Source organism: Canis lupus, chromosome 18 (assembly GCF_048164855.1).
Source record: "Canis lupus baileyi chromosome 18, mCanLup2.hap1, whole genome shotgun sequence".
Classification (NCBI taxonomy): Eukaryota; Metazoa; Chordata; class Mammalia; order Carnivora; family Canidae; genus Canis; species Canis lupus.
The window spans coordinates 35,097,117-35,111,972 of record NC_132855.1 but is presented as its reverse complement, the minus strand read 5'-3'; the positions used below and the strand labels follow the sequence as shown (position 1 = coordinate 35,111,972).

At 37.1% G+C, this 14,856-nt stretch overlaps 1 protein-coding gene across 14 annotated transcripts in view; it reads left to right on the top strand.

Annotated features, from left to right (window-relative positions):
• Nucleotides 1-14,856, top strand: part of PHF14 (PHD finger protein 14) — a 233,087-nt gene that overhangs the window by 42,116 nt on the left and 176,115 nt on the right. For all 14 annotated transcript variants that reach the window (XR_012010961.1, XR_012010962.1, XR_012010964.1 and 11 more), the window contains exon 7: nt 1,249-1,386. Coding sequence is in view for 6 of the 14 variants with exons in the window: in XM_072783991.1 (XP_072640092.1) it covers nt 1,249-1,386 (138 nt within the window). In the remaining 8 variants the exon portion in view is untranslated. The remainder of the gene's footprint in view (nt 1-1,248; nt 1,387-14,856) is intronic.

The following is a 14,856-nucleotide window of genomic DNA, read 5'->3' as shown; positions in this document are numbered from 1 at the left end:
CTCTCTCCTTCTGTTTCATTCTTTCACTCTTTTTTTTGTTTTCATGTTTAGATTACTATTTGCTCATATTTTATACCATACACCCTCTACTGTTATTGGGGAAAAAAAAAACAAACAAACCTTAACCAAGCAGTAGAGTATCAGGATTTGGGTGTCTTTTCACATCTGTATTGAGTTCTTGCTGTTTTCATTCTTTGCTGATAGGTCAGTTTGTTGCTGTCTACCTAGCAGGTAGTCACTGACTGTTACAGTGTGAGAGTGACATTTTTAGTGTCTATTGAAACTTTTTAATTTTCTTTTTGTGTTTTCCTTTTTTATAATTTACTTAGAATATATTTACTTTAAACAGTTCTTTAATTGTCTGTTGACTATCACAATTTAGCAGGTTTTTCTTTTTTTCTTTTTCTTTTAGCAGGTTTTTCTTTTATGAAGATTACTCTTCTTAGAGTTGTTTATATTTTAAAACTAAATTTTTTTTTCTTTCTGTGGTTTGGATAGTGAAAAGGATAAATAAATTTGGGGGGATTGGAAGTAATTTCAGTAGTTTAAATTTCTAGTTATATAGTTTTTTTCTTTGTGTTCAGAAAGGATATAAATAGTTGACTGTAACATGTCCCAGAGCAAATTGTTTACTTAAGATTACTTTTAATTCACTTGAAAGATACTTTAAAAATGCATGATTTCTTTGGCTGCAATTTCTTGGTGAAAGAAATTGGTGAATTTTCTCTGATTTACTGGTAAATTTTCTCTGACTTATTTTCTTTCATTATCCAAGCAGTATTCTATTCAGATCAGTGTAGCCTAGTGTTAAGAGCATGGACTTTAAAGTAAGATTACCCTGGTTTGAATACTGATGTGGCAGTTATTTTTTATGTTATTTTGAGCAGATTTCTTAAACTGTCTTCACCTCAGTTTTCCTGTGTATAAAATGGATATAATACCTCTTCTGCTTATTATTGTGGAATAGTGTAGCAAATGGTGGCATATATTAGTATATGTAAAATGTTTAGAATAGTGCCTAGCACATAGTAAACCTTCAAATAATTATTACTGTCATTATTGTATCAATGGAATTTTGGTTCATTAGAACCATAGAATTTTTCATATAAACTTCTTGCCTATAATTATTAATGTTTCTATTAATATGCTGTTGATTCACTATTTGTATTTTATGGATGCATTGTATGAGAATGAAGTCTTGTTCTGGAGATATTTTTATTCTGAGAGTTTTCCTATATTCCATTATAGGAGTGTAGCTTCTGTGAAGACCCTCGTTTTGCTAGAACTGGAGTTTGCATTAGCTGTGATGCAGGGATGTGCAGAGCCTATTTCCATGTGACCTGTGCCCAGAAGGAAGGTTTGCTTTCAGAGGCAGCAGCAGAAGAGGTAGGTTTATTTAAACCCATCATTGGTGAATATGTTCATAAGGCATTTCATGACTCTGTTATGTCCTACACAACAGGTGTGCATCATAAAAGAAATTAAGCTTATTTTAAGTCTTTGCCTAGATCACTGGACTAAAATTTCAAAAGTAAAAAAAATATGAGTTTTTTCATTTTTAAAGCTAAACGTTTGGAAAATATGTTAAAATTTTATTGGGAGATCTGACAGATAAAATGAAACATAATCCAGGTTGTTTTAAAACATTAAAATGTCAGCGTCTTGGATAACCTCACTCTATTTCTATAAATAAAATCATTACTCTGTCTTCAGTATCTGTATTTCTGTCTCTTTACAATTTGTTTTTAAAGATTTTATTTATTTATTTATTTATTTATTAGAGAGACAGAGTGAGAGGAGAGAGTATGGGCAGGGGGTAGAGAGGGAGGCAGGCTCACCTGACCTGGGGCTCAATCCCAGGACCCTGAGATTATGACCTCAGCTGAGTGCAGATACTTAACCAATTGAGCCAGGCACCCAGGTGCCTCTTTACAATTTTTTTTTAATTTTATAATTTTCCTTCCAGGTTTATTGGCTTTTTAGGTTAAGCAGTAAGTTGTTTTCCAAGTGTGTTTTGGGAGCTCCTTAATGTTCTTTCAAGGGATCTATGAGGTTAAAACTATCTTTGTAACAATATGAAAATGGTATATACATTTTTTTTTTTTACTCTTAATTCTCTCATGAGCAATAGTGGATATTTTCAGAGATTATGTAACATAGCAATATAACATACTGAATGGAAATAGTTTTGAGAATTTAGCTCTCTTTTATGTGAGCTATCTAAACATTAAAGAGATGTGCAAAGATATAAAACAGTACCATTCTTCTCACTGAGTTTGTGTGTGTAAATTATAGTATTTTTAATAAATAAAAATGTTATTTATCTTAACATAATGAAATTATTTTTAAATGAATAAATATATTAAAATTTTATTATTTTAATTTCCAAAAGGGGACTGTCTAGAAATATAACTCACATAAGCTTTTCAAATCTCCAATAATTTTTAAGACTTCAAGGAGTCCTGAGACTAAGTTTTGTTGATTCTTTAAGTTCTTTATGTAGACAGGTATTTGGATGTTTTGCTTGATAATTCTTACTGTCTATTCATGGTGGATCTGTGGTATATCTAAGTCTCTTGCATTCCTTCTTTTACTGGCTAAATTTTCAGTGTCTTATAAAAATATTTATTATATTGGGTCTTTGTCCTAGCTCATTTAATTCATAGACAGGAATCAAGTGAAAAAGATAATCTGATGAAAATTTGTTGTGTAGATTTTGAGGGATATAGTTTTTGAATAAATGAGTTCTACAGCAGTTATATGTTGGTACGGGGTTTTGTACTGGTCTCTGATTCTGATGAATTGTACTTTGATTAATGATGAAGGGTACTGGGTAAACATTGAACATTTTCACAGCTCTTAGGCAGACTTAAAGTATAATTAATTATATAATAGGGCTGTGTGGATTATTAGTTATGACTACAACTCAGAATGGTGGGCAGAAGTGCAGAGGGGCAATACAACTAAGATTTAGAAGACCAGATAAATCCCAAGAATAACTAAGTCACAGAATCTGAAGGTTAAGTGTATTACTGTACTTGTAGAAAACTGAGCTTTGCCATCAGGAAGCCTCCTTTGCAGCCATTTCTTTTATAACTTACTGAGAGCTTTACCTTTTATACTATAGCAGCTTGGGTTCATTTGTATAGCCCCATTCACAATTTTTTGGAAGTAGACAGTAGATAAGGAAAGTTGGAGTGCTTGGGTGGCACAGTCAGTTAAGGGTCTGACTCTTGGTTTCAGCTCAGGCTGTAATCTTGGGACCATGAGATCAAGTGGCTACTGGCTCCACTCAGCCCAGGGCATGCTAAAGTCTCTCTCTCCTTCCTCTGCCCCCTTCCCTGCATGCTTATGCACATGCATGCATGCACTCTAAATTAAATAAATCTTTAAAAAAGTAAAAAGAGGGGCATGTGAATGGCTCAATTGGTTAAATATCTGCTGTCAGCTCAGGTCATGATCTCAGATCAAGTCTCACATTGGGCTCCTTGCTCAGCGGAGAGTCTGCTTCTCCCTCTGCCCCTTCCCCTACTGGTGTGCATGCTTGCTCTCTCTCTCTCTCTCTTTCTCTTAAATAAATAAATAAATAACTTTAAAAAAAAGAAAGAAAGGAAAATGGGTGATAGAGCCATATACAAGACAGTGAAATTTAGTATGGGCTACAGTGATTTGGAGAGAGTATCTAAAGGTATTCAAATTCAAATGAAACAAAACACAGTATTAACTAAATAAATAGTTCACATCTGTGATCTACACGTCTATATCTCTGAGCTAAGCTGGGGAAATTTACAGAGGAAATTGAAATAAATCAGGGTATGGAAACTGGACCTGAGGCATTTTCCTTGTCTTGCTGCCTCCCTTAATTGATTAGGTAGGAATTCTGGATGCTAGAATAATAAAATATGACTTTTCTCCACATTTGCTGCCTTGTTAAGTATCCTTTTTTTTTTTTTGCGGGGGCGGAGAAATGATTTACAACATATTTGCATGTTTCTGGTATTTTGCTACAAATACTTAACAGAATTAGAAAACTAAAAAGACTTCTGAACAATATTTTAAAACTCAGGACTTTTTATGAATCTATATCAATGAGGTTTGCTTTTGGTAGTAATCATGCTGTTAACAAGTTCTTGGCTACTTCTTAGGGTTGTACTTCTATAGACTAAGATTCATGTAATGTAATAGCATATTTAATTAAAAAACAAATTTTTAATTAAATTAAAACAGATCTATTGTTTGTGGGGATATCTTCTGTTTTACTTATATATGACATTCTAGGAAGTCCCCCCCCCTTTTAAAAAGACTTGTTAAGTGAGATTTCTTCTTAATGGCTGTTTTATTTTATTATTTTTTTAAAAGTTTTATTTATTTATTCATGAGAGACATAGAGAGAGAGAGGCAGAGACACAGGCAGAGGGAGAAGCAGGCTCTTCCCAGGAAACCGGATTTGGGATTCGATCCTGCATCCTGAGATCACGCCCTGAGCCGAAGGCAGACGCTCAACAACTGAGCCACCCAGGTGTCCCTTAATGGCCGACTTATATAGGCAGTTTCATCCAGTGACATCATAAACGTTCCATATTCTAATGACTTCTGACATAGTACTTTTATCTCATTGGTGAGGATCCATTTGAAGTTTCTTCCTTCTGATCCACTGCGGATATTTCAGATTATTTATAATATTCAAATCATGGTATAACACATTTATTATTAAAGCTGAGCAATAGCACAGGTTCAGTTTTGATGAATGAAATTTATGTGATTATGTTTCACACCAATTACTTAGCCTTAAAGTTATTTGTATTTTATGTAAAACATGGTCGTTTCTTCTGTGATAAAGTATGAGTCGTTATACTCTGTTATCATGCAGAAAATTCTCTTTGAAACAATATAAGATTATAGATTTTTTTAAATAATAAATTTATTTTTTATTGGTGTTCAATTTGCCAACATACAGAATAACACCCAGTGCTCATCCCGTCAAGTGTCCCCCCTCAGTGCCCGTCACGCATTCACCCCCACCCCCTGCCCTCCTCCCCTTCCACCACCCCTAGTTCGTTTCCCAGATTTAGGAGTCTTTATGTTCTGTCTCCCTTTCTGATATTTCTTACCCATTTCTTCTCCCTTCCCTTCTATCCCCTTTCACTATTATTTATATTCCCCAAATAAATGAGAACATATAATGTTTGTCCTTCTCTGACTGACTTATTTCACTCAGCATAATACCCTCCAGTTCCATCCACGTTGAAGCAAATGGTATTTGTCATTTCTAATGGCTGAGTAATATTCCATTGTATACATAAACCACATCTTCTTGATCCATTCATCTTTCGATGGACACCGAGGCTCCTTCCACAGTTTGGCTATTGTGGACATTGCTGCTAGAAACATCGGGGTGCAAGTGTCCCTGCGTTTCATTGCATCTGTATCTTTGGGGTAAATCCCCAACAGTGCAATTGCTGGGTCGTAGGGCAGGTCTATTTTTAACTCTTTGAGGAATCTCCACACAGTTTTCCAGAGTGGCTGCACCAGTTCACATTCCCACCAACAGTGTAAGAGGGTTCCCTTTTCTCCGCATCCTCTCCAACATTTGTGGTTTCCTGCCTTGTTAATTTTCCCCATTCTCACTGGTGTGTGGTGGTATCTCATTGTGGTTTTGATTTGTATTTCCCTGATGGCCAGTGATGCGGAGCATTTTCTCATGTGCGTGTTGGCCATGTCTATGTCTTCCTCTATGAGGTTTCTGTTCATGTCTTTTGCCCATTTCATGATTGGATTGTTTGTTTCTTTGGTGTTGAGTTTAATAAGTTCTTTATAGATCTTGGAAACTAGCCCTTTATCTGATACGTCATTTGCAAATATCTTCTCCCATTTTCTGTAGGTTGTCTTTTAGTTTTGTTGACTGTATCCTTTGCTGTGCAAAAGCTTCTTATCTTGATGAAGTCCCAATAGTTCATTTTTGCTTTTGTTTCTTTTGCCTTCGTGGATGTATCTTGCAAGAAGTTACTGTGGCCGAGTTCAAAAAGGGTGTTGCCTGTGTTCTCCTCTAGGATTTTGATGGAATCGTGTCTCACATTTAGATCTTTCATCCATTTTGAGTTTATCTTTGTGTATGGTGCAAGAGAGTGGTCTAGTTTCATTCTTCTGCATGTGGATGTCCAATTTTCCCAGCACCATTTATTGAAGAGACTGTCTTTCTTCCAATGGATAGTCTTTCCTCCTTTATCGAATATTAGTTGCCCATAAAGTTCAGGGTCCACTTCTGGATTCTCTATTCTGTTCCACTGATCTATGTGTCTGTTTTTGTGCCAGTACCACACTGTCTTGATGACCACAGCTTTGTAGTACAACCTGAAATCTGGCATTGTGATGCCCCCAGATATGGTTTTCTTTTTTAAAATTCCCCTGGCTATTCGGGGTCTTTTCTGATTCCACACAAATCTTAAAATAATTTGTTCTAACTCTCTGAAGAAAGTTCATGGTATTTTGATAGGGATTGCATTAAACGTGTATATTGCCCTGGATAACACTGACATTTTCACAATATTAATTCTTCTAATCCATGAGCATGGAATATTTTTCCATCTCTTTGTGTCTTCCTCAATTTCTTTCAGAAGTGTTCTATAGTTTTTAGGGTATAGATCCTTTACCTCTTTGGTTAGGTTTATTCCTAGGTTTATGCTTTTGGGTGCAATTGTAAATGGGATTGACTCCTTAATTTCTTTTTCTTCAGTCTCATTGTTAGTGTATAGAAATGCCACTGACTTCTGGGCATTGATTTTGTATCCTGCCACGCTGCCAAATTCCTGTATGAGTTCTAGCAATCTTGGGGTGGAGGCTTTTGGGTTTTCTACGTAGAGTATCATGTCATCGGCGAAGAGGGAGAGTTTGACTTCTTTGCCAATTTGAATGCCTTTAATGTCTTTTTGTTGTTTGATTGCTAAGGCTAGGACTTCCAGTACTATGTTGAATAGCAGTGGTGAGAGTGGACATCCCTGTCTTGTTCCTGATCTTAGGGGAAAGGCTCCCAGTGCTTCCCCATTGAAAATGATATTTGCTGTGGGCTTTTCGTAGATGGCTTTTAAGATGTTGAGGAATGTTCCCTCTCTCCCTACACTCTGAAGAGTTTTGATCAGGAATGGATGCTGTATTTTGTCAAATGCTTTCTCTGCATCTAATGAGAGGATCATATGGTTCTTGGTTTTTCTCTTGCTGATATGATGAATCACATTGATTGTTTTACGAGTGTTGAACCAGCCTTGTGTCCCAGGAATAAATCCTACTTGATCATGGTGAATAATTTTCTTAATGTACTGCTGGATCCTATTGGCTAGTATCTTGTTGAGAATTTTTGCATCCATGTTCATCAGGGATATTGGTCTATAATTCTCCTTTTTGGCAGGGTCTTTGTCTGGTTTTGGAATTAAGGTGATGCTGGCCTCATAGAACGGATTTGGAAGTACTCCATCTCTTTCTGTCTTTCCAAACAGCTTTAGTAGAATAGGTATGGTGGTATGGTTTTTTCTTTAAAGGTTTGATAGAATTCCCCTGGGAAGCCATCTGGCCCTGGACTTTTGTGTCTTGGGAGGTTTTTGATGACTGCTTTAATTTCCTCCCTGGTTATTGACCTGTTCAGGTTTTCTATTTCTTCCTGTTCCAGTTTTGGTAGTTTGTGGCTTTCCAGGAATGCGTCCATTTCTTCTAGATTGCCTAATTTATTGGTGTATAGCTGTTCATAATATGTTTTTAAAATCGTTTGTGTTTTGGTGTTGGTAGTGATCTCTCCTTTCTCATTCATGATTTTATTAATTTGAGTCTTCTCTCTCTTCTTTTTAATAAGGCTGGCTAATGGTTTATCTATCTTATTAATTCTTTGAAAGAACCAACTGCTGGTTTTGTTGATCTGTTCCACAGTTCTTCTGGTTTGATTTCATTGAGTTCTGCGTGAATCCTTATTAACTCTTTTCTGCTGGGTGTAGGATCTATTTGCTGTTTTTTCTCTAGCTCCTTTAGGTGTAAGGTTAGCTTTTGTATTTGAGTTCTTTCCAGTTTTTGAATGGATGCTTGTACTGCGATGTATTTCCCCAATCAGGACTGCTTTTGCTGCATCCCAAAGATTTTGAATGGTTGTATCTTCATTCTCATTAGTTTCCATGAATCTTTTTAATTCTTCCTTAATTTCCGGGTTGACCCTTTCATCTATTAGCAGGATGGTCCTTAACCTCCACATGTTTGAAGTCCTTCCAAACTTCTTGTGATTTAGTTCTAATTTCAAGGCATTATGGTCTGAGAATATGCAGGGGAAGATCCCAGTCTTTTGGTATCAGTTCAGACCCAATTTGTGACCCAGTATGTGGTCTATTCTGGAGAAAGTTCCATGTGCACTTAAGAAGAATGTATATTCAGTTGAGTTTGGATGTAAAGTTCTGTAGATATCTGTGAAATCCATCTGGTCCAGTGCATCATTTAAAGCTCTCATTTCTTTGGAGATGTTGTGTTTAGAAGACCTATCGAGTGTAGAAAGCGCTAAATTGAAGTCACCAAGTATAAGTGTATTATTATCTAAGTATGTCTTAAGTTTGGTTATTAATTGATTGATATATTTGGCAGTTCCCACATTCGGGGCATATATATTGAGGATTGTTAAGTCTTCTTGTTGGATAGATCCTTTAAGTATTATATAGTGTCTCTCTTCATCTCTCACTACAGTCTTCGGGGTAAATTTTAGTTTATCTGATATAAGGATGGCTACCCCTGCTTTCTTTTGAGGACCATTTGAATGGTAAATGGTTCTCCAACCTTTTATTTTCAGGCTGTAGGTGTCCTTCTGTCTAAAATGAGTCTCTTGTAGACAGCAAATAGATGGGTCCAGCTTTTTATCTAGTCTGAATCCCTGTGCCTTTTGATGGGGTCATTAAGCCCATTCATGTTCAGAGTTACTATTGAAAGATATGAGTTTAGTGTCATCATGATATCTATTCAGTCCCTGTTTTTCAGGGACTGTTTTTCAATCCATTCAGTCCAATGGATTGTTCCATTGGACTTCTTCTTAAAGTGGAATTTTAAGAGTCCCCCTTAAAATTTCTTGCAGAGCTGGTTTGGAGGTCACATATTCTTTCAGTTCCTGCCTGTCTTGGAAGCTCTTTATCTCTCCTTCCATCCTGAATGAGAGCCTTGCTGGATAAACTATTCTTGGTTGCATGTTTTTCTCATTTAGGACCCTGAATATATCCTGCCAGCCCTTTCTGGCCTGCCAGGTCTCTGTGGAGAGGTCTGCAGTTACCCTAAGACTCCTCCCCATAAAAGTCAAGGATTTCTTGTCTCTTGCTGCTTTAAGGATCTTCTCTTTATCTTTGGAATTTGCAAGCTTAAGTATTAGATGTCGTGGTGTTGAACGGTTTTTATTGATTTTAGGGAGGGATCTCTCTATTTCCTGGATCTGAATGCCTGTTTCCCTTCCCAGATTAGGAAAGTTTTCAGCTATGATTTGTTCAAATACATATTCTGGACCTCTGTCTGTTTCGGCGCCCTCGGGAACCCCAGTTAAACGTAGGTTTTTCTTCCTCAGGCTGTCATTTATTTCCCTTAATCCATCTTCATGGTCTTTTAATGGTTTGTCTCTTTTTTCCTCAGTTTCCCTCTCTGCCATCAACTTGTCTTCTATGTCACTCACTTGTTCTTCCACCTCATTAACCCTTGTCGTGAGGACTTCTAGTTTGGATTGCATCTCATTCAATTGATTTTTAATTTCTGCCTGATTAGATCTAAATTCTGCAGTCATGAAGTCTCTTGAGTCTTTTATGTTTTTTTCTAGAGCCGCCGGTAGCTTTATAATAGTGCTTCTGAATTGGCTTTCTGACATTGAATTGTAATCCAGATTTTGTAACTCTGTGGGAGAGAGGACAGTTTCTGATTCTTTCTTTTGAGGTGAGGTTTTCCTTCTAGTCATTTTGCTCAGTGCAGAGTAGCCAAAAACAAGTTGTATTGGGAAAAGGAGAAAAAGAGAGAAAAAAAAGGAAAGAAAAGAGAGAAAGAAAAAAGAGAAAAGGAAGAAAAAGAAGAGAAAGAGAAAAAACAGGGTGGGGGAAGCAAACAGAAATCAAAAAGAAAAAAAAAAAACATGGGGGAGTATCTTCTGATTCTGTATACTTTAAGTCCCTTGACTTCCCCTGGAACTTGTCCGTCTAGCTGGTCTTCTGGGGGAGGGGCTTGTTGTGCTGATTTTCAGGTGTTAGCACTTGGGGGAGCTGCTCTGCCCCCTGCCTGGTGCAGGGCTCAGTGCGGGTTGTTTACCCCGTGAGGCCCCAGGAGGAACAACCGCAGTGGCGGCGGCCAGCTCTGGAGCCCTGGATTCAGCTCCTGCAGTAACTACAGAGCTCTCTGTCCGCAGGGCCTGGATGCTCCAGGGGTGGGGCCTCTGATCTGCTCAGCTTGGGCAGGAGCGTCCTTGCTGTCCTGGGCCCTCCCGGCCTCTTCCTGTCCCAGGGGGAGGTCGGATCCTGGGCTGTGTCCCCGGTGTCCTGTGCTCCCGGGCCTGTGCTGTTGTTACCGCGCTCCCGGCTGGGCAGCCCCCTCCGTGGAGCCACCGCCCGAATCCCTCCGAGCTGCTCACGGGTCAAAGCGTGCACGCACTGCAGCTCTTAGGGAGCTTGGCGCGGTCTCCTCGGGGCGCAGGTGTCTGTTAGTGTCCCAGGGAGCCCGAGGGCATCCCTGCCCTCCTGGGGTTCTGCTCTAACTCCCTGTGAGCCCCTTTCCACCCGGCAAGATTGGTGAAACTCCTGCTTTTCTGGGACGGAGCTCTCCTGTCCTGGGGGCACTCACCCCGGCCTTAGCCCGGCTCCTTGCGGGGGGGGGGGGGGGGGGGCCTCCCCCTTGGATGCCTTTAGTTTCTTTATTTCTTTTTCCCCGTCTTCCTACCTTGATAGAAGCGCGAACTCTTCTCACTGTAGCATTCCAGCTCTTCTCTCTTTAAATCTCAGGCCGAATTCGTAGATTTTCAGGATGATTTGGAGGTTATCTAGGTAATTTGGTGGGGACAGGTGACTTGGGGACCCTACTCTTTCGCCATCTTGCCCCTCCCTCGAGAACAATTTAATAGAGTGGTTTCAGCGTTCATTTTCAAACAGTGGTCTCTGCATGTGCATCACTCCAGAGCTTGCTAGAGATAGGAAACCTCAGGCACCATACAGACCTACTGAATACATCTGCATTTGAAAAGGAACCCAAGTGATTTTGTTGCACAGAAAAGTTTGAGACCCCCTTGCTTGGAATGTCAAGATTATAGATTTTATTGATAATTTTTTTCCTGTAACCTTTGACTTAATGGACTAAAATCATTCATGGATTAAATTTCAAGGGCACAAATTAGATCTGTAGTTATTGAACTGATGCCTTAATATTGCTGGGAGGATCAGGATTGGTAGGAATGAGCTCTTGGTGGATCAAATAATTTTTCATGAATTCATCAAGAAGTTACATTGCTTAAAATTAGACATTTTATGTGAGATCTTCAGTAATACCTTTATGTGGCGGTTAGGCATTTGGTAATTTATATTTTTATTTAAAAAAATATTTAGTGTTCACTTTATGACAGTTACTCAGATGACTATTTCACATTGTACTTTTAATCTATCAGTAAATCTGTTAAGGTGTGTCTTCAGAATATATTTAGAATATATCCACTTCTTAATAAATCCATCACTGCTATCCTAGTCCTGGTAATCCTTTGTCACCTGAATTAATATAATAACATCCTAACTCTTCCCTTGTTTTTCTTTGCCTTTTAAGGATAGAGGATGACAATTTTTTTCTTTGAAGAGCCAGATAGTAAATATTTTCGGCTTTTTGGGCCTGTGGCTTGTGTCACAACTATTTAACTTTGCCATTGATTGTGAAAACTGTCTTAGAAGAAATTATAAATGAATAACTATGGCTGTGTTCACATAAAACTATTTCCAAAACAAAATGGGCCCAAATTTGGCTCTCAAGTCATAGTTTGCCAGTCCTTTTCTAGAGAGTAGAGGATCTTATCAGGAGCAGCTAATATTGTCCCAGTAAGTTCTAAGTCAGATCTGGTCACTCATCTGCTCAAAACCCCTTCAGTGGCTTCCCTTCTGGTTCACAGTAGAGGCCAGTTGTTGTTGTTGTTGTTGTTTTTAAAATGATTATAAATCTCTGTGTGATCTGGGTTCACATTCCCTTTCTGACCTCATCATTTCCCCTCTTTCAATCTCCCTGGTCTTTGCTCTGCTCCTGAAATGAATGTGTTAGGTAAGCTCCTATTTTTCCTTGTGTGGGCTGCCCTTCCCTCTTATATGTTCTCATGGCTCATCCCCTCACATTTTTTTAGATCTTCACTCTATGTCTGCATCTCACTGTAGACATCCTGGTCACCCTGTCTAATGTTGTAGCACTTTCCCTCCATGACACTTTCTAATCCCCTTCCTGCTATTTTCCCCCTCTTTTTAATACCTAACCACTGTTTAATATATGTGATTCTTATCTATCTTGTTTATTGTGTCTCACCTTTATTAGAACATGGAGTTATAATGAGAGGGATTTTTTTGTTCTCTCTTATTTTTCACTGTCTTCAGTGGTTAGAATACAAGTTGAGAGAGGGTCCCTTCTATCAGTCAACTTTTGTTTGATCTGCTTTTTAGCATTACTGTGTTTTTGGGGTAAGATTTTATTAAAAATAATAAGCTTTGTACTATCACTTTGCTATCACTCAGTAAACCTCGCTAAAAAAAATAATTCTAGAGTAAAATTAGTTTTCAAATCATTTTGTGTTGTAGTATTTTCCATATTTGTTTTCCTTCCTATGTATCCTTGTTTTGATTTCCCATTTATCTAAAGGTATACCCTCTATATCTGAGGGTATACCTTTGGCATCCTTTTTTGATGGTATTGGAATAACTGTTTATTGTGTCTCCTTATCTCTTTGGTTTGCGTTAGATGGTGTTTCCTGCCATCCCAGCTCAGTGAACTATTAAAGCATATGTTAGAAAATAGATTACTTTCACTTTGGTAATTTTCTAAGCCTATAAACTTATTTAACCTTTATTTGAAGTTTAACTTTAAGAAGTATGATTTATTTGGAGTATATGCAGAGTATCAATTCCTTTAAAAATTCTATTTAAGCTCTATTATTAGACACTTACATACCTGGACAGAATTATTTAGGTTCTTAGAATTATTCCTTTGCTGATATAACTTTTTACATTTTGATGCTGTTTTATTTTTTATTGTTACATTTTGCCTTACTGATATTTTTCTTTTGTATTAACCTGAGAATATTGATGAGCCAAGTTTTTGGTACATAGAGTTTTTTTCCCTTAGTTCTTAATACTAGGTATAACTGTGAGTTTGCATATTAACTTATTTGGGTTTTTTGTTGTGATTTTATCTTTTGACCCCCTTTACCCATTTCTCTCATCCTTCTCCCTCTTCCTCTTACAATCAGTGGTCTGTTTTCTCTGTGAGTTTTTTGTTTTTTCTCTGTGTGTTTTGGGTTTGTTTGTTTTAAGATTCTACATATAAGAGTGATTATGTCCTATTTGTCTTTCTCTATTTGACTTGTTTAACTTATCTTGATGTTCTTGAGTCTATGTTGTCACAAATGGCAATATTTTACTTTTTATGGTTGAATAATATTCCATTATATAATATATATCACAGTTTCTTTAACCATTCACCCATTGATGGACACTTAGGTTCTCATATCTTGTTTATTGTAAATAATGCTGCGATGAACATAAGGGCGTATATATCTTTTTGAGTTAGTGTTTTCATTTGCTTTGTGTAAATATCCAGAAGTGGAATTACTGGGTTGTATGGTGGTTCTACTTTGAAATTTGAAATTTGAAATTTTTGAGAAACCTCCACACTGTTTTCTCTAATGGCTGTACCAATTTACCTTCCTACCAATAGTGCACACGGGTTTCCTTTTCTCCACATCCTCACCAGCACTTATTTCTTATCCTTGCGATAGTAGCCATTCCAACAGGTGTGAGGTAATATCTCATTGTGGTTTTGATTTGCATTTTCTTAATGATGCTACTATGTCTTTCATATGCTGGTTGGCCATCTGTATATCTTCTTTGGAAAAGTATCTATTAATATATTCTGCCTATTTTAAAATCAGATTGTTTGAATTTTGTTTTGTTTTGTTTTCCTATTGATTTGTTTGAGCTCTTTATGTATTTTGGATATTAGCCCCTTATCAGATATATGATTTACAGATATCTTTTCCCACCCAGTAGATTCCTTTTCATTTTGCTCATGGTTTCTTTTGTTGTGCAGAATCTTAGTATGATGTAGTTCCACTATTTATTTTGCTTTTGTTGCTTTTGCTTTTCATGTCAGATTTTAAAAAAACCAATGTTGAAACCTTTGTCAAGCATTTTTTTGCCTCTGTTTTATTTCTAGGAGTTTTATGGTTTCAGGCCTTATGTTCAAGTCTTTAATCCATTATATAAGATTTCAAGTTTCATTCCTTTGCATGTGGCTATCCAGTTTTCACATCATTTACTGAATAGACTATTCTTTCCCATTGTATATTTTTGGCCCCTTTGTTATATATTAATTGACCATATGTGCATGGATTTATTTCTGGGCTCTTTATTCTGTTCCATTGATCCATGTGTTTTATTATGTCAATATTATACTAGTTTTAATTATTGTAGCTTTGTAATACAGTTTGAAATTAAAGTACATGATGCTTCTAGCTTTGTGTTTGCTTATTAACTGGTTTGCTTTTTATCTTATTGATATAATTAATTATGTAACTGGTTGTATTAACTCTAATTTTCTAGAAATTTCAGAGCCACATTAGGAGTCTAGTATCAATATGCATGG